Genomic DNA, 23515 nt, shown 5'->3' on the forward strand with positions numbered 1-23515 from the left:
AGGAGGAACGCTTCAAATGGGCACTTACTAGATTTGGTGAATGCTGCATTGACCTCATGGATGACAAGCTGGTCTGATGCATGTACCCATACCCTTGAGAATGGCTTTGCTGGTAGGCTCCAGGAAGAACAGGTGCTGGACATTAAACAGACACACACACAAAGAATCCTTAAACCGAGTCTCGAAGTACCCCTCCCAAGCCCTCAAGTGACCCCATGCTCTGCTAGACATTTCTGAAACAAAATGTCATTTTCAGTGTCATGTGAAATTTGAAGAGTGATATTATAAGTGATCTCTAGAGCAGTATAAATTTCAGTAATTAAGGACATATACAGGTAATCAGTTTAACATGCAGTTAAATATGTTAGAAATATTTGTATTAGTCTATTGCAGATGCTATGTTAAAACAACACAAATACAAAACAAAAATTTCCCGCAATCCCTTAACAAAATCCTGTTTTCATTTGGCCATGTGATCCTTGTAGGTATTTTCCAAAATAAAAATTAGAAATTTAAAGGAATTTACAACAAGGACCTACTGTATAGCACGGGAATTATACTCAATATTTTATAATAACCTATAAGGGAAAAGAATCTGAAAAAGAACAGGTTTACATATATATGCATAACTGAATCACTGTGCTGTACACCTGAAACTAACACAGCATTGTAAATCAACTATACCTCAATAAAAAAAAAAGAAATTTAAAGGAATTTAATTGGATTGTCAATGACAGGGTATAAGCGTTTTCACAGGATATTCAATAACGGGTGCTTTCAATATTTTGAGACATACTGTTGAATATTACCTTTACAAAGATGGTAAACATAGCATGTTTAGCAACAAATGTTTGTTAAGCCTTAAAAGAAAATTTTACTTAGAATATTATGAATTATCTATTTTATTTTTGTCTATAAGTTAGCTGGATAATGTTATGAAAGCCTGAGGAACGAAACCACTTAAAGAATTTCATAAACATTATCCTTCTATAATACATAAAAAAAGATAGTATTCACTTAGTTTGTGCTGTTCTCACCACTAATTAATGACATTCAAAAGACATAGTTACTGTTTTGAAGAAAACTGAATTCTAGAGAAACCAATACAGAAGCTAGATAAAACCCTACAACATCAGTAGTGTGTGTTTAAGTATTTGTAACCAGAATCATGGGCTATAAATGAAGGTATTTTAGTAGGCATGCCCTTCGTTGTGGTTTGAATAATTATATGATGCACTAGCAAAACTTTTATGATATATGTGCTATAAAAACCCACAATAGGTTGCCATCTTTGTTCAATCAGGTTGAGTATATAAAGTAATTATCATGGGTTGATTTATTCAGGACAGTTATAATAAAAGAATAAAGCAGATGTAATTCTTGGGTATTATGAATATTTAATATTTTATAAGTGGCACACTCATTCTAATGATATATGAGAACATCAAACTTTAAAGAAGTTTAATCATCAGAAAATTACAAATCATTAAACTGTTCTCCAGATAATAATGATATTAGGTTAAATGGGGATTTTTAAAATAGTTCTTGAATTAATTCATGTTACAATGTTGTTACAACTGTGTTTATTTAATGTCTTTCTCGAGAAAGATCTTTACTTGGATTGTAGTATATTATAAAGTGATTAAACATCAAATACTTCAGAGAACAGCACTTTTTAACATGATCAACTCAATTTGAATATTAACGTCAATAGATGTCAAGGATGTTGTCATAATTCACTCATGAAGAAAAAATACTGAAATTCCCATAAATATCTAGACCTACTTAACTAGCTGAGTAAAAGAGCTTTTTCTTCTGTTGGAAGCTGGAAGCAACGACCATTCATTTATTTACTCCCTTGACTCTCAGCAAGTATTGAAGAGACTTCATGCACACACAGAGCTTACTACACTTCCTGTCACTTAGTAAGCTTGCATGCATGCTAACAATAATCCTTGTCCACTATGCTCAAAGCACGCAGGCGTAAGAGGAGTGACAAAACTAACTGCCCTCCTAGAGCAGTGATGGCCTTGGACATCTGTCCTTTGCCCAATTAAGGAAATGGCTCAGGATACTTAGGGCATTTCCTTAAATACATTATTAGTCAATGACTCCAACTGCATCCCCAGGCTAGCAGTCTTGAACTGGTTTGTATCCATTTAAAAAAGTCATTTCTTCATTATTATTTTGATCTATTTGTAAATACTTAAGATTAAATAAGTAACCCTTGACAATTAATTAAAATAAAGAATTAAACACTTAATCCTTTGTTACACTACTTAACTATGGTCTTTAAATTTTGATGTACAGAATCACGCACAACCATCTTAAAATATTTTGGGGAAAAAAACGATCAGGAAAGGACAATGATGAAAAAACTCTTAAATATGCTATCTCATCAGCTGTAACACGTTTATGTTTACACAGGTTGTGCATGATAATCCCAGTTTAGCACCCATCAGTACTGACAACTCAAGAATGTCATTTAACAGTGTTCTCTAGATACAGAACCATAATTCAAAAAGACACATGCACCCCAATGTTCATTGCAGCACTATTTACAATAGCCAAGACATGGAAGCAACCTAAATGCTCATCGACCAATGAATGGATAAAGAAGATGTGGTACATATATACAATGGACTATTACTCAGCCATAAAAAAGAATGAAATAATGCCATTTGCAGCAACATGGGTGGACCTAGAGATTACCATACTAAGTCAGACAGAGAAAGACAAATATCATATGATATCACTTATATGTGGAATCTAAAAACATGGTACAAATGAACTTATTTACAAAACAGAAATAGGATCACAGATGTAGAAAACAAACTTACGGTACCAAAGGGGAAATGGGGGGGGATAAATTGGGAGATTGGGATTGACATATACACACTACTATATATAAATAGATAACTAATAAGGACCTACTGTATAGCACAGGGAACTCTACTCAATATTCTGTAATAACCTATATGGGAAAAGAATCTAAAAACGAATGGATATATGTATATGTATAACTGATTCACTTTGTCGTGTACCTGAAACTAACACAACATTGTAAATCAACTATACTCCAAAAAAAATTTTTTTAAAAAGAAGAAAAAGAAAAGTGTTCTAGGGCTTCCCTGGTGGTGCAGTGGCTGAGAATCTGCCTGCCAATGCAGGGGACACGGGTTCGAGCCCTGGGCTGGGAGGATCCCACATGCCGCGGAGCAACTAGGCCCGTGAGCCACAGCTGCTGAGCCTGCGCGTCTGGAGCCCGTGCTCCACAACAAGAGAGGCCGCGACACTGAAAGGCCCGCGCACCGCAATGAAGAGTGGCCCCCACTTGTCACAACTAGAGAAAGCCCTCGCACAGAAACGAAGACCCAACACAGCTAAAAATAAAATAAATAAATAAATAATTTAAAAAAAAAAAAAAAAAGAATGCATTGCCTTTAAAAAAAAAAGAAAAGTGTTCTCTAACTTTGGCTTTTAAAAATGAAAATTCATGCCTACTCAATTGTTCAAATCCGACCTTCAAAAGGAATCTGTAGCTACTGTCAAATACAGAAGGAGAAGAAGGTATTTATCCTAAACATGTGTGGGTTGGAGAGAGGAGAGTTTAGAATGAGAAACCTCGGAGTAAATACAAATTACCTTGTCCTTATGGTCTCTCCTCATGCCTTTATTGATTATTTCCATTTCCATCTCTGTTTACATTATTTAACGCAAGTCTCTTTAGGGTTATCAAACTTGTTATCAACCTTATACCTGGTACAATAGAAGATATTTTTGGAAGCTCCTATTAAGACTACGAAAAATATAACTGAGAGCTCAGAGGAATCAACTTACTAAAAGCAAATCCCTATTTAAAAAGAGGCACAAACATTGCTTTTTTATTGTTGTGCTACATGAATGTTTTTTATGAAACACAGGTGAAACAAGCAAAAGGAAATTTCAGGTAATGGCTTTGGAAATTGGGTTTATTATGGATTTGGGTAAAAGATAGCTATTCCATGTGAGTATGAGACATTGTCCACAAAAATATGGAATTCAATGGGTTTTGCAAAAGCAAGATGTTAGGCTAATTTTGCAACAAACAAGTACTTCTTATGAAAGAGAAAAACACACAGTGCCCTCCTTATTAAACTAGTGGTCAGACAGTATGAGCATTTTTTTTCTTTTGGCCGCACAGAGCGGCATACGGTATCTTAGCTCCCCCTGACCAGGGAATTGAACCCACATCCCTTGCTGTGGAAGCTCGGAGTCCTAACCCATGGGCATTAGTACAGATGGTGGTAAAGGTATGATGGTCTTCCAACCCAAGAGTCTTGAGGTTGAGCTGTTTCTATTTCAATAGCATAAAAGCCACAAAACAGTAGCTTTCATTATACTAAAGGCAACAACAAAACACAAAAGTGTGACTCAACTTTCATTTCACATTGGTAAGATTTATTGACCAGAGGTCTGGAAGATGACTAAAGCTCTGAGGGTTTCAGGCTCTATTTGAAATGTCCTACAGTATTTATAAAACTGAAATCTCTCTTCTAGTGCACAATAAATTCTTACATAAACAGCCAACACTAATATTTTCTAATTAAGGCTTATTCTTATGATTGAAGGAGGTAAAATCAAGATAAAGAAAGAAGTAAGTAGATAAGAAGATCATAAAACAGAAGGTAAAAATGGAGGAAGAAAAATTTTTAGGAGCCTTCAGAAATCTGAAACTGGAAAAATAAGGAAATACAATGTAAACATACAAAGATTAGAGTAAATGAACCACAGAAATTCACCCAAATTAAAAGTAGAAAAAGCACCCCCAAAAATGTCCACTCTGGCGGAGGTACCCAGAGTAGATGGGAGAAGAGAAAGAGAATTATGGAAGTGTCCTCCGTGTGCCTGGTGCTTTATATATTGCCCCTTAATTAACAGAATAACTCTAATACAAGTGTCATTCCCACTTTATAGAATAAAAATACAGAGGCTGGGAGATTAAGCAGGAAGGCATCAGAACAATCATCCCTGCACAGTGACACCACAATAAAAGTCTCAGGTCATTACAGAAGGAGTGGAGGTTTTGACAGCCTCACAATGACCATAGAGTAATAGTATATGGCCAAACTCCAAATGCAGAACATAAAAATAAAAATGGTGCTTTACTGATGTCTTAGGTCATCTGGGGTGGGTATAAAAAAATACCATAAACTGCGGGGCTTAAACAACAAACATTTATTTCTCACAGTTCTGGAGACTGGGAAGTCCAAGAGTACAGCTTCAGCAGATTCGGTGTCTGGTGAGAATCTGCTTCCTGATTCACAGAAGGCCATCTTTTTGCTGAGTCCTTACATGGCAGGAGGTGAGGGAGCTCTGTGGGGTCTCTTTCATAATGGCACTAAATTCCATTCATGAGGACTTCACCCTCATGACCTAATCACCTGCCAAAGGCTCCATCTCCTAGTACTATCATATTGGGGGTTAGGATTTCAACATATGAATTTGGACAGGGGGACAAAAGCATTAAGTCTGTAGCAATTAGCTAACTACAGACATAGAATGTACAGAGAAAATAATTTTGGGGTTTTTCTCATAGGCTTACTTTTTAAAAAATCTAGAATAAGGAGAAAATCAGCCCTCGGGAATTTTCCAATGAAGAATACAAGGTGCAATGAAATCATCGTATTTTCTAACACTTGACTATGGTTTTATCAGCTAATGCATGTGAAAGAACTTAATGAGGTTTTTTTTTTTTTTTCTAGTACAGAAAAATCTCTATTCAGACAATCACAGGAAAATTGCTAAACTGAACAAAGACATAAACATAAAAGAGAAAGTATGAAGATGCTGCTAGTTTTGAAGTAAATATTAAATAATGAGCTAGATCCTAGCTAGATCTCATGTAGGCCATGAACAAGGTGGCTCAGCTAACTGGTAATAAAATAGGCCCATGATGGGAAACTTTTTGCTCAAATGGCTTTTGCATGTGCCACCAAGAGTTCCATGCCAGGGCCTCAAGTCCTCGTGGCCTCTGATTCTCTCTCCACAAGCCACAGTGGGTACTAAATCCACAACAATTATGCCTAATCCAGCAACAAGATGCTATTTTTTAATCTGAGAGAATTCCTAGCACTATAGAAAATGCTTTTCCGTCCCTGCAGTAAACAGAAACAAGCCAGACTGCCTCTAGGTTTTAGTTGTTGGTTTTTAATGATAAGCTGTGAATAGACAACTGCCTAAGAAACAGCCTTGCTACATAATAAACTATGAATAAACAGACTTTAACGTAAAAGTGAAACCATCTACCACTGAGTTAAAACCACCAAGTTTTAGAGACAGGCACAGTCGTCACTGTGATATAAAATATTGCTCAAACTTTGGAAGCCATATGTAAAAATAAAAGCAATCATTACTATATCATATTTTACATTTTCAGCTCCAGTATGGGCCATGAACTGTGGGAAGGAAAGGAGGAGACAGGAGGATTCAGTTACTTGCAGTGAGTTTCAACCCTGGCTGCATATTAAATTCACCTGGGATGTTTTAAAACCATGCTATGTCCAGGTCCCCCAGATTAAATCAGAGTCTCTGGGGTGGGAGTGGGAGGGAGTGGACACTGGTGTTTTATTTTTTAAATCTTCCAAGTGATTCAAATGGGCAGCCATGATGAAGAACAACTAAGCTACTGCTGGTGTCCTTCTTCTCCACCTGACACAAATTTAGAGGCACATGTGGCCCTATTTACGCTACTTCCAAATTCCCTCTCTCCCCCTGCAATGGACTAAATGTCTGTATCCTCACAAATTCATATGTTGAAATCCTAACCGCCCCCCCTACAATGTGATGGTCTTTGGAGGTGGGGCCTTTGGGTGATTAGGTCATGAGGGTGGAGCCCTCATGAATGGGATAAGTGTCCTTATGAGAAGAGGCCAGAGAGTTAGCTAGCTCTCCTTCCATCATGTGAGGACACAAGGAGAAGACGGCAGTCTGCAACCAAGAAGAGGGCCCTCAGCAGACCTGACCATGCTGGCACTCTCATCTCTGCCTTCCAGCCTCCAGGACTGTGAGAAATAAATATGTTGTTTCTAATCCACCCAGTCTATGGTATTCTGTTACAGCAGCTGAACAGGCTAAAGCACACACACACCCCATGACTTTTTTCTACTTGTGGAGGCAAATGTTTAACCCAGGACTCAAGAAGCAACCGGGGATTGTGGGAAGAAAGCTGAGCCACAAGGAAGCTCACCACAGGATAACTGGGGGCGGGGGGGGGGTGGGGGTGTGGACTAACATTTGACACTCCTGGTGAGGCAAGAGCCACGTGGCACCAGCAACGGGGGGGCGGACTAATAAAGTCCCCACTTCCGGGTCACCATCTGAGAGGAAAGGAAGACTGGGCAGCCAAGAACCATCTTCGCAATAATAAAGTCTCCCTTTCCTCCCCAGAGAAGACTTGCTTCCTAACCAGGCTGATACAGATAATGTCTCCCTGTGGGGCAAAGGTTGGGCAGGTTTGCTAGTGGTCCCCTTACACGATTGCGAGCTTCCTAAGCTTAGCACTTCTCAGCTGTGACAAAGATCCACTGTGTGCTCAGCATCTACCTGCGCTTGCTCCCATGACCCACCGGCCACGTTCTTCCTTGGGACTCAGGGGGTGGAGGGGCAAGGGGAACTGTGGCCACACGAAGCCCATGCTGCCTGCTGTGTCGTGGGTGTAAAGGTTTCTTTATTTTCTTACCAGCTGGGTTTATGAAGTGTGGCGAGACAGCCCTGCAGCTACACAGCGCTTAGGGATTGCTTCATCTCTTGATTTAACAGGAGCAATCTGTGATTATATTTTCTTTTGTGTAGGATGTTTTCCTGGAGGTAATCGTTAACCTCTTTTATTATTTGCAGTGTTCTAGGCATTTGGGATACATTTAAAAAAATGTCTTTGCAAAATCAAAAATTATCTCTCAAGCCAATGCTACATTCCTAACAATTTCTCCTTCTAGACTCCCATGTCATCTTTGTTTTAATTTTCCAGTGTTTTATGAATTTTATTACTATAAAGTACTGCAAACCTCCTTTAAGAAAATGCAGTACTCATGAAGATGTTTAAGCACCTAGGTATGCGCCTCTGTGAACCTTAATGGGGGAAAGATGTAACATAGGATTCCCAAGGAATACAAAATATGAATACGATAAAATTTGAATAATATAAATGAAATGCTTACAACTAGGAGGACTAACTCAGTTTGCTTGGGACTTTCTCGGATTTCACACTGAAAGTTCAGCTTCCCAGGAACCTCCTTAGTCTCGGGCAAATTGGCACGGTCGGTCCCTCTCCTTATGCCACGCGGGGCCCTGTGCCTAGAGCGTCACGTGCGTGAGCTGGTGGAATCGTCACCATTTGACAGATGGTAAATGCCCATTTTACAGACAGAGAGTCTGAAGGTTAGCAAGATTCATAACTTGGTCAAAATTATCAGAGCTATGCAGGAGCTAGTATTTAAATGCCAACAGTCTGACTCCAGAAACCAAACTCTGGGCTGTACCACACCAAAATGATCATGGAAGAAATGACAAGATAGCTTGAGGTTAATTTACAAATAAGCATTGTGAATTCAGAAATGTGGAAGAGCGCTATGGCCTGGAGAGGAGCTTCTAGGAGTGGGGAGGCCCTGCCCTGAAGTCGGAAGAGTGAGCATCAGCCACGCACTCCTGCCAGTGGGGCAGACAGGAGTTCGAGGGAGGGAACGAAGAAAGAAAGAGGCTGAATGGGGAGATACGCAAAGCAGGCTTCTTACGCTCACAGGGGCAACTCTACTTGTCACTGACTTTTCTGTGGTAAACGCTGGGGTACAAACCCCACAAAAAGTTTCTGTGTCTGTGGTTGATGAGGTGTGCCAGGACATCCCTGGAAGGAATTATAGTGAGAATAATTCATTCACTTTTGGAAAAGCAAGCTCAAATCACAGACAGTAGCATCACTTCTGGAGCGACGGCTTTTAGATTTCTTCTAAGGGTCATTTCGGCATCTGATAATTCTCTGGAGTGTGTGTGTGTGCGCACATGTTTAACCTTTGCTTCTTCTTCCCATTGCCAATGCTATCCTACGTGACCTAGGGCGCTTGTCATTCAGTCACCTCATCCTGTATGAATAATTTCAGGTCTATGTTCAAGTCACGTCTCCTAGTATGAATCAACCACTTTCCCACTGAGCGGCGAAGACCCCCGTCGTGACGCCACCTAACAATTTTCAAGGTCATTCTGTAGAAACTGCCTGAAAAATGTTACTGCCTTGAGTCATCATCAGCGTAGTGACAAGCTCTACTCCCACAGACATTCGAAGAATCTAACTGAAAATACAATTAAGTCCAGGAAACTATTTAACTATTTTCTTCCCTAAACTTAAATGATAGACTTATAATGTTGCTTCAATCAAATATAAGTTGGCTATTTAAAGATTCCCAATTACCTGTTAACCGCAAAAGGAAACATATATATGTTAACGTACTTTTTAGAACCATGCATACATACATTACATTTCACCATTTCATTTATATATTTGGCTTAGTTGTCTCAAGCAAGAATTTCTAAAATATTGTTTTGGGACTCTGCAATTCCTAAATGTTGAAAAAGACACAAAATTAGTTATATTTTAAATTATCTGCCAGTTACACTTAATTACTCTCGAAAGCCCAGAAAAGCAATACGTTTTGATTTCAAAGCTGTTTTTTCTCTAGAAAACGTAAGTCTGTGGATGTTCTCTGACAGAACTGAGCTGAGATGTAATGTGGTTTGAATAGAAATTGAGCACTTTGGATTGAAGAATGTCTGCTATTTTGCTTCAGAATAATCTAGCCAATTTACTCCTACATTTAGATTTGAATTTCAACTTGCGTAGTTTTTTCTCAGATTTATTTCTAATTTTTAGCTATCAAAGCCAGAATAAACTTCCCAACTTGTAACCGTAACCCAAACCGCAAATACGAGCAGGTCTGTCACTGATGGAAAAGGAAATAATTTCTGCCCCAGATTAGAGAGTCTTTAATAATATTCTCATGGCACAAAATCCATATGGCATGTATCTGTGTCTACAGGCATACGTACACGATCCCTCAAAACAAGTCAAAAAAGAAAACAAAGGAATGTACAGTGTGGATATGTATGTGGTTTCCTGACATAACTATATAATTTGGGGCAGTTCTTTGATAAGATGAAAGCAATAAAGAACTTAAGGATAGCAGGTAGATGGGGGCGCTGTTTCCATTTAGGTAAGCCATACCACCGAGACTAGCTTTTACACACAAATTACGCCATGACTGAAAAGTCAGCTCATAGCAAATCCCAATTTTCCTCAGTGACCACTACTGCTGATATTGTGTAAATCAATCTTATATAGCAAGATTCATCATCATTCAAGTACAGTGAAAGAAAATCTCATTACACTATTGAAGAGGCAATTCTGTAAATACTTGTTGGATCGATATACGTAATATATTCTCAAAGACTTAAAACTGGACTATGCATTTAGTTTATTCTCACACTAATCAATTCAGATACTGACCCTTAAGGAATACCATCGATCCACGAGGAGTTCTTGAATAGTTTTACCTTAGACTCCCCTAGCGATAACCCACACTAAATATCACATCAGACATGTCTCAGTATTGATTACATTTGTGAATGAGCAGGTATGTTTTCTTCAACCAATGAACATTTATGAAACTGACTCAATGTGTTCCTGACATGATTTGAAGTTAGGGAAATGTGGGAAAATGAGTGTTAAAGGATTGTCTGGCTTTCCCAGAGCCCAAGCTCTAAGTTCAAGGTGAGTGGCAGGGGCTGGTGAAATAGGCAGGTATGAAGCGTCACAGTCAGGTAGGGAGGTGAGCAACGGGTCGTTGTTGATCACACAAGTATAAGGACCTTGAGAAAGGGTCTAGGAAAGAGCTTGACAGAGAGACTAGTAAACAATAAGTTCGGTACACATGGGCCAGGTATATGGCATAAGATAAAGATCAAGAACCAGAATGTCTGAGAAATGCAGCATGGACAGATCAGGAATATTTGGGGGGAGGGAGATCAGACAATAAGAAATAGGAAATCTGGTCACAAGAGAAACGGCACATGACAACGAGCCCAGGCAACAGGAGCTAATGAGCAAACGGAAGGCAGAAACTCGATACATCGCCCAGCTGTATCAGCCCGTGGACATCTTAAGTAGTTCCTGTAAAGTCAGGATCCAACCCTCATGACCTACTAGCCTGGGGCTTGGGGCGGGAGGATGTGGGCACCTAGATGAAATAGGAAGTTGGGGGAGAACAGGGAAATTCGTGACTACAAAGATAACATTACGACTTGACTGTTTTATGTGTAAGACAGAAATGTGAATATACGTACACTCAGTCTAGTATCCAACTTGGACATCAATTTTGATCCATAAAAAACAAAAGCTACCATTTCCATTTTCATTGCTAATGTTTAACAGTACCTAATAATAAATAATAAACAAAATAAGAAATAAAAAACCAAGAATACCTATTCTCTCCTTTACATGTACGCCAATTACGATTTATAAAGCTCTTCCAAAGTTTACTCATTTGACACATATGCTATAGCCACATTTATATCCTTCCTGATGATCAAACCTTCTCTTTTTCCCAATCAACTCAGCTTCACAGGAAATATATTTTTAAAGTTTTATTGTTTGCTACTTTAAGTGTCAGATGGTTCTCCTTCAGACACATATGGAACCCTTTGATTTAATTTTGGCAAATCAATGAAAGACACATGTGCATCTTGGAACAAGTGCTATTCATTAGTATTTGATCCTTTCCCCAACTTCACACTCAGAAAAGGAAACTTATGACGTTTCTTTCATTCCAAGTCTATTGATACTAGGAATATGAGCTTCTCTAAGGACTTCAAATTCAGTCAGTCCTGAACCTTTTTCTTGGGGGAGTAACAGAACTAACTAAAAGTTTCTAACAATTTACATTGTGTGCTTTTTTTCCTAGGCTAGATGTACTGCCTAGATGGCTAAATATAATTGTCATGTTCTACTAATTGGATTTTATATTATAAAGGAATATTTGTTTTCTTATAGATTAGTTTTCATCACAGAAATTTCGTATTTCAATCATCAACTCCTTAAATCTTCCTAAACTTAAATGAAGATACTAAACCATCACTTTTTTGACAGATGCTAGCAAACGTCTCAAATTTCGATCGGAAATAACAGTCAAATACACAAGGGAAATAATACAACTGGGATTCTCGTACTGAATGTATTTTATTTACAGAAGTCAGGCTGGGAAGGAGTTGGATTTTTTTCAAGGGATTGTCAATCAGTAATCAGAAAACTGAATTAGTGGCAAACATAGAATTACTGGAGAGTTTATTTCAAATGATGGCAAAGAGTTTAAAATTTGGAGTGTATTTTCTTGCAGGTTGTTCTGGTTATCTAATTTTAAAATTGCTCATCACTGAAAGCCAATAACATGAAATTGGGACAAAATGGCATCTATCAATCATAAGACATAGATTTTCAATGGCAAAAGAGAATCAACAGAAAAATTAATGTGAATACTGGGCAAAGGATTATGACTTTATGGACACTATTCATATTAAAAGAGATTTGGCAACAGTGCTGGTTGGATAGAATCCATCCCTTTCAAAATATATTAGGAGTTTATTACTGTGCCTGCGTTTGACATTTCTGTTCCCAGTCTCATGGCAAATTCAGCTTTGAATGACAGCTATTGTCCTTAGGAGCTTAAGGCAGATCCTAGCGGTCTTCGCTGAGCCTAGGAAAGCGATGACTTGCTTTCGCTCTTCACTGATCACCCGCAGTCCTGTGCCAGGCTCTGGAAGGAAAGCCACATGGCACATTCTATTCTCTGTCTCCACGGAGTTCATGATTGAACAATAAACTAGAGTACACTGAGACAGAAGCCATGAAAGGTATGAATTTCAGAATTCTCATGGGCACTTCTACTCTATTGAGTCCCTACTGAGGACAGATGTCCTCAATAAACAAACAAAACACTGAGAGAGAAGTATTTATACGAGAATGGAAGTGTTAACGTAGGAATAATTAACTGATTTCTTGGTTATGAAAGGTCATTAGCTGACTCAGGTTTTGTAATAAACGCAGGTCACAAGGTTACATTCTGGTGATACATCCTTCATGACTGCTTTTTAAAAAGTTATAATAAGGATTATTATTGCACTGTTACTCTCAGGTCAAAGTAACTTTAATTAGACACTAATAAATTAAAGACTAATGCCAAGTTTTAGTGATTTAACACATGCAACAAAGCTGTTTCTTTATATTTCAGATCAGATTTAATTTGAATATATTTATATATTTACCAATATTTACTGAGTGTCTAATACAAGTACTGTTCTAGGTGCTAGATATAGAATAGAGAACCAAGCATGCAGAAAGATTCTGTTCTAATAGAGTTTATATTCTGGGGGAAACATAGACACTACACAAACAAACTAATTAATACATAATGAAATGTCACGTAGTAAAAAAGAGTTATGAATCCTACTCAGAAGTAGGATTGCTGGAACATATCTAGAACATTTTGGAGAACCTCCATACTGTTTTCCATAGCGGCTGCACCATTCTACATCCCCACCAACAGTGCGTAAGAGTTCCAATTTCTCCACTTCGTCACCAACTCTTATCTTTTTTTGGTTTTGGTTTTGTTTTGGTAATAGCCATCCTAACAGATGAGGTGATATCTCATTTGATCTTGAAGAGATCTGCATTTCACTGATCTCTAAGAGACATCTGTGGTCCCGTATTCACTGCGGCCAGACACGCATGCAACCCAAATGACTACTGGCAGGTGAATGGAAAAAGGAAATGTGGTACACACAATGGATTACTATCCAGCCTTAAAAAAGAAGGAAATCCTGCCATTTGCAACAACACGGGTGAACCTACAGGACATTATACTAAGCAAATAGAAGGGCAAATACTGCATGATTCTACTTATACGAGGTACCTAAAATAGTCAAACTCATAGAGCAAAGAATAGAATGGCAGTTGCTAAGGGCTGGGGGTTTAAAATGCTCTTTCCTTATTTTTACTGTTAGGTATTTTCTATTTTCTTTCCACTCTTGAAGAGGCAACTTTCTTTCTCTTTCACCAAACCTGTAACCTCACCTACTTTCCAACACCTCTTTCAATACTTACTTCCCATTTCCCTCATTCTCCCAGTGTAGTAAGTGTAGTTATGTTATTCCAACTATCTAAATGGTAATCACACCTGGGACATTGGTTATATATGTGTGATTGGAGCCATTAGATTATTTTGAGCAAAGATGTAATGGGATCAGGTGCAAGTTTTTAAGGTCACTGGCAGCCAGGTGGAGGCCAGACCGATGGGGTAAGAATGGAATTACAAAGACCAGGAGCTGATTTCCGTGATCTCAAGGAGACAGGATGGTGACTCACTCGGGGTGCAGTGGATGTGATGAGAAGTGGCTGGATGAGGGGCAGATACATTTTGAAGACAGAGTCGACAGGCTTACAGATGGGTTAGATGTGAAGTGTGAGAGGAAGAAAGGTAATGGGATGAAGCCACAGTTTTTGCCTGAGTAGTAGGGTGAAGGAGTGTGTCATCAGCTGAGATGGTGAACAAAGGCAAGAACAGATGTTTGTTTGTTTGTTTGTTTGTTTTGTGGGGAAGACAGGAAATAAAATTTTGGTTCCAGACATAAGATTTAAGATGTGTATTAAACATCCAGCTGTTGGCTATTTTGTCTGGAGTCTGGGAGTCGTTAGAGTTTTAGTGTTTCTGCTCTTCTACACAAATGACAAATGTCAACAGTAAGAGTGGTTGTGATGTTTGAAATAAAAATCCGCAATGCTGTCTCTACACTATTAACCCTTCCAGAAGACTGATAAGAAGGCCTTCTGGTTGTTTGATGCCCAAGGAGTCAAGTCTCTTGGTAGAGCCTAAATCATCCAATGCAGACTGGATGCTTAGACAAGCTCCCAAAGTGGATTAAAACTTCCAAGGCAGAGACTCAATTACCTTCCAGTCTAGGTAACTGGTCCTCTAAATAGCCTCTAAATCTCCTGCATGATAAAGCCCAAGGATAAGTGCCCAGAAATCATATTCAGCAGAACCCTGTCTCTGAAGAGACACTGACTCAGCACTGCCCACACTGTGGTTCTGGCCTTCCTCAGCCCATCTCCTAGACACGCAGCCCCTGGGCTCAAGATATGCCAAAACACACCAGGTTTCCAATGTACTGTGTTCTCTCTCATATGCTACCTCTCTTCCTAAAACACTTCTTTCCCATTTCTCTGCTTGGCTAATTCTAACTCTTTATATTACTCTATCATAAGGCCTTCCTGAGCACAATGGATTTATGTATCTGGTTCACCCACCAGAACGCAAGTTCTCTGAAGACAATAAGTATATTTTTTATTTTTTTTGTTTCCAGCATCTCACACATATGGGAAATACTAGATAAATGTTTGGTGAATAAACAGATGGAGTTATGGGTGTTTACCAGGGCTACTGGCTACCTAATTGGTGCACTGCCCTCTTGGCACGCGTATGGGCAATAACTGAGCATTCCAGGATGTACTGAAGCGTCTCTTGCAACCTAACCTCTTTTGAGGACATGTTACATGGGATGGGGTGCTATAAGCACAGCACAGCTGGAGCTGTCCTAGAACTCAGAAACTTGTTTTCCACCAGTTAAGGCAGGACTAGGTCATACCAATAAGATTCTTTCACAGCAAAATGGAAAAGTTCACAAGGCTGGAACACTGACAATGTCTGCTCTGAAAAGTGCCTCTGGGTTTCCTCCCCGTCACACCCCCATCCTCTTTATGCTCCAGAGGAAAACAGAAACACATAAAATACCTGAAGCAAAACTGAACACAAGTTCAAACTGAGAAGGATAAATATTGGGTGAGACGGCAAACACATAAAAATACCAGCAATACAAAACACTGTGAATTAAGGAAAACCAAAGGAATACAAAGCAGTACCAGAAGGCAAATACATGTTGCTGGTAAGTGACCTAAAGACAAACACAGAGATCAAAGAAAACTTCACAGTGAAATAAGCAGAAACCATCAGGATTGTTTCCACTCAAGAAACTGTGTGTCAAATGAAAATAAGTTAACCTAATCGAATACCAAAAGGCAATAAAGATAATTTCAAATAATACTATTCAAGAATCAAAACAAAATTAGATGAAATTTAAATAAAAGCCTCCTTTATTGAATCGAAGGAACACAGTAGATACGGAAAATGCAAACCCTTTGGTAATGTAATACCTCAGAAAGTAGACCGAAAACTAAAGAAAGCCCAAAATAATCACATAAGACAATGAAAATATTCAGCAATCAAAGCAAGATGGGAAAACATCATGAGAAATGCATAACTAAAACAATGATAAAAATGTAAAGGAGAAGGCTTTTATGTTAATGCTCATGAAAACCAAATGTGAATGATGAAAACTCTGTACTTCTGCCTCAAGGAAATGAGCTGATTGTTTAACCCTTTGTCCTAACAAGCTAAATTTCCTGTAACTCAGAAAAAAGGACCCTGAAACTATGACTCTCATAACTGCCCAGCCATTTAATTCAAAAAGTAAAACAGGTCACCTTCAGGACATAAACACATTCTCATACACAGAAAGAAGAGAAAGAAAAAGGAGTTTATTTAATTTACGGCACTTAGCTTAGGAAATGTAAAGTATCTTAGAATAGAAAAGCTACTTGTTCTACATCCTTCTTGTTACAGATGTGGAATCCGAGCTTGATAAGGTTAGGTGACCTCCCGAGAACCCAGACCAAGCAGTGGGAGAGCGGGATGGTCTCTTGCCCCCGCACAGTGTTCTGTCCACCATGGGACCGTGTTGCCACACACGTCACCTCAAAGGCGGGAAGACAGCCCAATACTAAAGGACACCTTTCTAGGACATAACACATTTTATCATATAAAATTCCAATCTAAATTTAAAGAAATCAATAAAATCTGGAAGAAAGGGCTTCCCTGGTGGCGCAGTGGTTAAGAATCCACCTGCCAATGCAGGGGACACGGGTTCAAGCCCTGGTCCAGGAAGATCCCACATGCCGCGGCGCAACAAAGCCCGTGCGCCACAACTGCTGAGCCTGCGCTCTAGAGTCTGCGAGCCGCAACTACTGAAGCCCACGTGCCGCAACTACTGAAGCCCACGTGCCACAACTACTGAAGCCCGCGTGCCTAGAGCCCGTGCTCTGAAACAAGAGAAGCCACCGCAATGAGAGGCCCACGCACTGCAATGAAAAGCAGCCCCCGCTCGCCACAACTAGAGAAAGCCTGCACGCAGCAACAAAGACCCAACACAGCCAAAAATAAATAAATAAAACAAGTAAATAAATTTTTTAAAAATCATATTAAAAAGCTATTAATGAGATTTTAAAAAAATTTGTAAGAAAAAAGATGGCATCTCTCAATACGAACATTCCCTGTTTTTCTTCATCTTACCACTAACAAGTATTGTTCTAAAATTCTTTCCAATTTCTAGAATAGTATTTAAACAAATGCATATGATTAACTAAGGACACTAAAGATTTTCAGCAAACAGCTCTCATCACCATGAAAGTTTCCTCCTTCTATGGAGTCACTCAGCACCTCCTTACCAGAGCCCAGTGTAATACACATTTCAAAGGGGACCCCAAATTTCAAAGCAACCAAGACATCATGGATACTACTTCTTTGCCTCCTGACCAGAAAAGAAAATACCCTGGGAATGTTTCCACTTTAGGGGGTTTTTTTTTCAGCTATGCTTTAATGTCATTGAAACATATCAAAACATCATCAAAACAAAAATGGAAGAATTTTCTTGAAAGGCTTCTACAACAGAATTTTAATTTTTAAAAAAACTCACATGTATTTATATATGCAGTTCTAATTTTTAAGATATTAATTTTTGTACACCTACAATTATTACAATGTATTACAATAATACAATGTTGTATGTCAATTATATTTCAATTTGTTTAAAAAGTGACGTGGCATGAGTGGAAAAAAATATTAATTTGACCATTTCATTCATTCACCAAATATTTGCTGAGTGCTTATTCTAAGAGCTGGAGACAGAGTAGTATACAAAATAGCCAATATCCCAGCCATTGTGGGGCGTCTATCCCAGTGAGGCAGAGGCAGACAAGCACATAAACAAATAAATACATATTTCAGGTGTCAAGTGCTATGAAGAAAGAGTAAAGGGCCAGACAGAATGGGAAGGGGTGCCGTCTTATCTCTGGTAGTTAGAGAGGGTCTCTCTGATAAAGTGACATCTGAGCAGAAACATGAAGCAAAACAGATCCAGGCAAGCACATACCTTGGGTGTGGCAGGAGGGGGAGTTTCCCAAGCAGGGGCAACAGCAGATGTGAAGGCCCGGGGTGGGCGCTTTCTTGGAAGGTGTGAGTAAAGCGGAGAGACCAGGATGGTGGGAGTGGACGAGTCTACCGAAAAAGGCAGCAAATGGCTCAGGACGGCAGTCAGGGCCCATATCAGGTGCGGGCCCTGTAGGGCAACGGTAAGGATTTGGGTTATACTCCGAATGAAACGGTAGCAAAAGAATGACATGATCTAACTTGTGTTTCAAAGAGATGCTCTGGTTGCCACGTGGAGAACAGACCAGGGCAGAGGGTTGGTGCCTCAGGGTGGCAAGAGCAGAAGCAGAAAACTAGTCTGGAAGCTTCTGTGATGACCTGAGGGAGAGAGGGCAGTAGCTGAAACAAGCGGCGAGGGCAGAGGTGGGCACAAGGGGCCAGATTCTGGATATATTTTTCCCGGGAGAGCTGACAAGATTTGCTAACGGTTTGGATGTGGATGCGAGTAAAAGACAAGTGTGGAGGATGATTTCTAAGGGTTTGAAGTCCGTATCTGGAAAGCTGCAGTTGCTATTAGCAAGCTGGGAAGCCTGGAAAAGCAGCAGATGTTGCGGGGAAGGTGGGAAGGTGGTTTTGGACTTATTAGGTTAGATGCGTCACTGATCATTTGAATACAGACAGATATAAAGTACCAATCAGTAGAATGTGATGTGCTTCACTTAAAATAAATAAAATTAGAAGCGTATTCCCAGGTATTCTAAAATCTTTTTGAATTAACTCAGATACCCTGTGGGTATGCCACCACTTGTGTTAATGTTATAAAACTTATTGGTACATCTTTACTTTTGCTTCATACCTCAATATCCAGTTTCCAAAATTGGAAATGTCACCGAACACAGGCCTTGTAACAGGTAACTGAGAATGACAGGTTATAAATGCCTTCGAGGAGTCAGTTTTTCTCACAAGGCATTATTTAAGCTACTGAGACACTCCTTCCTGTCAAAAAATCTCCCCCTACCACCTTCATGGAGTCTGAAATTCCTCCACTTTAAAAAATGTAATCATTCCCTCTTAACCATGCGTTACTCTTCCCCAAATTCTTGTATAAGTGCAAGAATATTTATGTGTACTTTCTTTTAATGGAGACGTTTTCTTAGGCAGTTTGGCATAGTGTAGGGTCCTCTTGCTAGAAATACTTAGGAAGAAAAGGAGTGGTGGCTTGAGAGGAGAAAGAGGAGAGAAACCAACAGCAGTAGGTTTTTAGAATGCAGCCTTCGAGGAGCCAGTGGAATTTGGAGACGCGCGAACCTGGCGGGAAGGAGCCGAGGAACCTGCCAGAGGGGTCTCAAATTCTCCTTCTCTGCATAGACTCATCCAAGGCCTGATCACGGACACAGGTGATGGCTTCTGCACTTATCTGCAGTGCGGCCTCCTCCTGTGGACTCTGCCTGCCTGCTCGATGCCTCCATTTGAATGTCTCTTTGATGCACCACTTCTGTGCTCTGTTCTCTCAAGGAGAAACATTAGTTTCCCACAGCCCCCTTGGCCTAGCTAACTTCCATTTAGCATTCCCATCTCAGCTCAAATCTTCCTTCCCTGGGGAAGGCTTCCTTGACATTGAGGCCAGATGGAGTCCCCCCTTTGTGGCCCCCATGACCTCCCCTCAGAGCACTTAACTCAGTCCATAATTATATATTACTTGGGTAAATATCTGCTCAATGTCAGGGCCCACCCCCCCCCACCCCGCCCCAGACTCCAAGCCCCTTAGAGCAGATGCATATCTCTGCTGCTCAGTGCTGTATGCATTGCCAGATCCGAGCTCTTGGCTGCCGTACAAAGAGCACTCAAACATTTGGTGAGTAAATGAATGAATGCCTTGTTTGTGTGTACAGACATGAAGTAAAAGGGTCCCTGACGAAGCAAACACTAAGGTGCGTCACATTTGCGAGAGACATCAGCTCCAGTACACTGAACTGAGTGAAGTTAAATAAGGTTGATCGAAATTTGTTCTCGTATTTGCTTTGGGTTTTATTTATCTCATCAGGCATCAACATTATTCCGTACCTCTAGAGCCACAGAGGACACTGAAGGGAGAAATCAACAACCCTAAGTCCAAAGGAAAAAAAAGTTACTGAATCCATTGTTAGATAAGCAGACACATGTCTGTAGTAGTTGCCAGAGGTTGGGGGGTGCGGGAGATAGGGAGAGATTGGTAAAAGGGTACAAATTTTCGGCTATACAGTGAATAAGGTCCAAGGATCTAAAGAATAACACAGTGACTATAGTTGATAACACTGTATTGTATAAATGAAATTTGCTGACAGAGTAGAACTTAAGTGTTCCTGCCGAAAAAAAAAGAAAAAAAAAGAAGAAAAAAGATAAATCTGCGAGGTGATGGATGCGTTAATTAACTAGGTGGGGGGACATCTTTTCACAACGTACACATACATCAAACCACCACGATGTACACTTTAAATATCTTACAATTTTATATGTCAATTATACCTCAACAAATCTGAAATTTAAGAAAAGAAAAACCTTTCTACCAAGGTAGGGCCAGTCTGAATGTATAATTTAAGACATATTGACTATAACTGATTTTATTCTCATAGGTGTTTTCCTATGAATGCAAAAAACAATTACTCAATTACAAGAGATTTCATAGTTTCATCAGGTCCTCAGTCCCATTACATTTTCCCCCAAGATGTTAAACTGCTCAACTTCAAAATCTCCTGCCTCAGAGATTTCAGCGCTATGGTTGAAAAGGAAATTCAGTTTTCCTTTTGTTCTTCTGTGCTCACTTCTCTCTCCCTCCCCATGTCACTAAACCGTAGCTATACCTCAGTCTCAACCTTTAACAACAGCTTTATCAGCAGGAGTAGTTAACATCCAAAACAATTTCAACTACCAATTTCTAGACCTAACCCACCAGCTTGGATGCAGAAAACAGGAGAAGGTAGAGGAAAAGTATGGTTATATAAAATACAGAGAAGATTATTAACAATCAACAGTATTTTCCATTAAAAAAAATCTCATATCCCAAGTACATACTCCATTTCTTTTTGGCAAGATCTAACTCTGTCTGCAGCTGTATATCAATATTTAAACACACAAATTCATAGCAACCTCTTAGCCACTCAAATATAACCGAAAGATTGATTTTCCTTAATGGAAATCAGATATAAACTCCGCAGAACTCAAGTTTCCACTCTGGCTGTGTATATCCATCACATATAACTCCTGTGAAACAAACTCACGTAGCAGATCCCAAGACCCTGTTGTCATTAAAGATCCATTTGTAGCAAAAACAGTGAAGTAAGACAGGAAAAACAAGCATGCAAAAATGCAAATTAGTAGTTTAAAAAAAAAAAAAATGACTCAACTTTCTAAACATAATTTAAAATGTTCAGATACACCCAGGCCAAACGCTTGCGCAAAAGTGACAAATTTGTTAAAGACACGCTCGTGGCACATTAAAAAAAATTTCTGAGAGTGGTTAACGTCTGATACCTCCTTCATCAGACGGTCTTGTTACCTCACTGCAGCACGAAAAGCTAGGGTAAATCTCGGATATTTCTGATTTGTCATCTCCCAGACCTGTACCAAAAGTACTGCTCGAATGAGATCGAGACCGTTGTCTCCTATAATGATTCGCCTTTTCTATATTGGAGGGAAAATATTCATACTTGTGATTAAGTGACTTGAAGAACAAAGGAAACAAAAAAATTACTTAAAAATTTAACAAGAAAAATAATCCCTTATTAAATTACAATCCAAAAGCTCAGGTATTAGAAATTCTAGTCACCTATTCCCAAACTTCAGCACACATTGCATCAACTGTATAATTGACTTAATGATTATTTATACTCATTTTTTGTCTAAATTTTAAAGGAGAGATGAGGGATGGGAAATTGACAAGAACTAAGAAAACACTGGCAAACTAGTAAACTTCTATCAAACAAAAGGTTTGGTTATAAGTAATTCTTTTCAAATATCACCAAGGATACAGCATTTGTTGCCTTTATTTTTAGAAAATTAAATACAATTTGGCTGATTATGTAGATCAAATTAACTATACAAATATTAGAATCCCTACTTTGCCTTGGGTTTTCAATTTTGTTAATGTCAATAATTAAACGTGGAGTGTAAATCAGGGGGCAGAGTAAGACCTAAATGATATATCTATTTATATTTTTAAAATACTTGCATAACTGTCAAATCTTCAGTTTGCTAAATGTGGTCTGAAAGTCTGAAAAGTCAACCCATGCTATCACCATACCCAAATATCCAAACCATTTGGGTTTTGCTTTTAATTATAAACATGCAGTCTAAGTTAAAAGTCAAATAAACTTCCTAGGTAAACTACAAATTTTGCATTTTCTAAAAACTCAGAGATAAATTTTAAGGATACTTGAAAATCTATTTTAAGACATTTATGATACTATATAGAAAATCTTCCCACTGTTTTACATAGAATTCTTTAAAGAAGTCTTTAAATTAAAGAACTATATATACCTTTAAAATGTTGCGTTTTTCATGAAACAAATCTCCTTTATGTCTTAGCAGTTTAGTGCAGTCCAAATAGCTGCATTTGAAAGCCCAGAAAACCTCTAAAATCATATTCACTAATAAAAAGGAGATGTAAGTAAGCTCTAGACACCTTTAAAATAAATCTAGAACAAACTAATCTAGGATATATTAAAAAGCCTTCTTGCAAGTTTTGTTTTCATAAATGATTAATGGTATATTAAATAGCACAGCAACTTTTTCAGTTTTTCAAATCCCAAACTTAAAAATTCACACTACACAAACGGCACAATGAGACTCCACAGCTCACAGTAGCTTCTCTTTGAGGACAAAACCACGTAAATGGGGAGGAACTCAAAATGTAAGCAGTACCAGAGAGCATATGTAGACTTCTAGACTGAATATTGTCTTCCAGGGGATCAATGTCGAAGATGGAGCCAGGATCTGTGCGCCAAACTTTGAGGTCTTTTACCAAAGGAAGAAATCAACAAATCAAGAATGAATAAAAAAAAGTCAGCACCCAAGAGAGTCAAGCAAAAGTCTGAAAAGGGGCGTATGCAAAAAGCAAACATGTAATAGGCAAACCCACTGTGCAGCCTACTTCAGAGAACAAAGGGATATTCACACTCACTGGATTTGCTAAGAAAACT

At 38.9% G+C, this 23515-nt stretch overlaps 1 protein-coding gene across 11 annotated transcripts in view; it reads right to left on the bottom strand.

The window, feature by feature from the left end:
• NEBL (nebulette) overlaps positions 1-23515 on the bottom strand; it is a 152674-nt gene that overhangs the window by 6849 nt on the left and 122310 nt on the right. For 10 of the 11 annotated variants that reach the window (XM_082449655.1, XM_082449660.1, XM_082449653.1 and 7 more), the window contains 3 exons: positions 23238-23330; positions 21849-21998; positions 29-135 (listed from right to left, as the gene is read on the bottom strand). In XM_082449655.1, the coding sequence (XP_082305781.1) occupies positions 29-135; positions 21849-21998; positions 23238-23330 (350 nt within the window). The remainder of the gene's footprint in view (positions 1-28; positions 136-21848; positions 21999-23237; positions 23331-23515) is intronic. The other variant, XM_082449654.1, reaches the window with a different exon arrangement.

Source organism: Balaenoptera physalus, assembly GCF_965194825.1.
Source record: "Balaenoptera physalus genome assembly, chromosome: 2".
Lineage (NCBI taxonomy): Eukaryota > Metazoa > Chordata > Mammalia > Artiodactyla > Balaenopteridae > Balaenoptera > Balaenoptera physalus.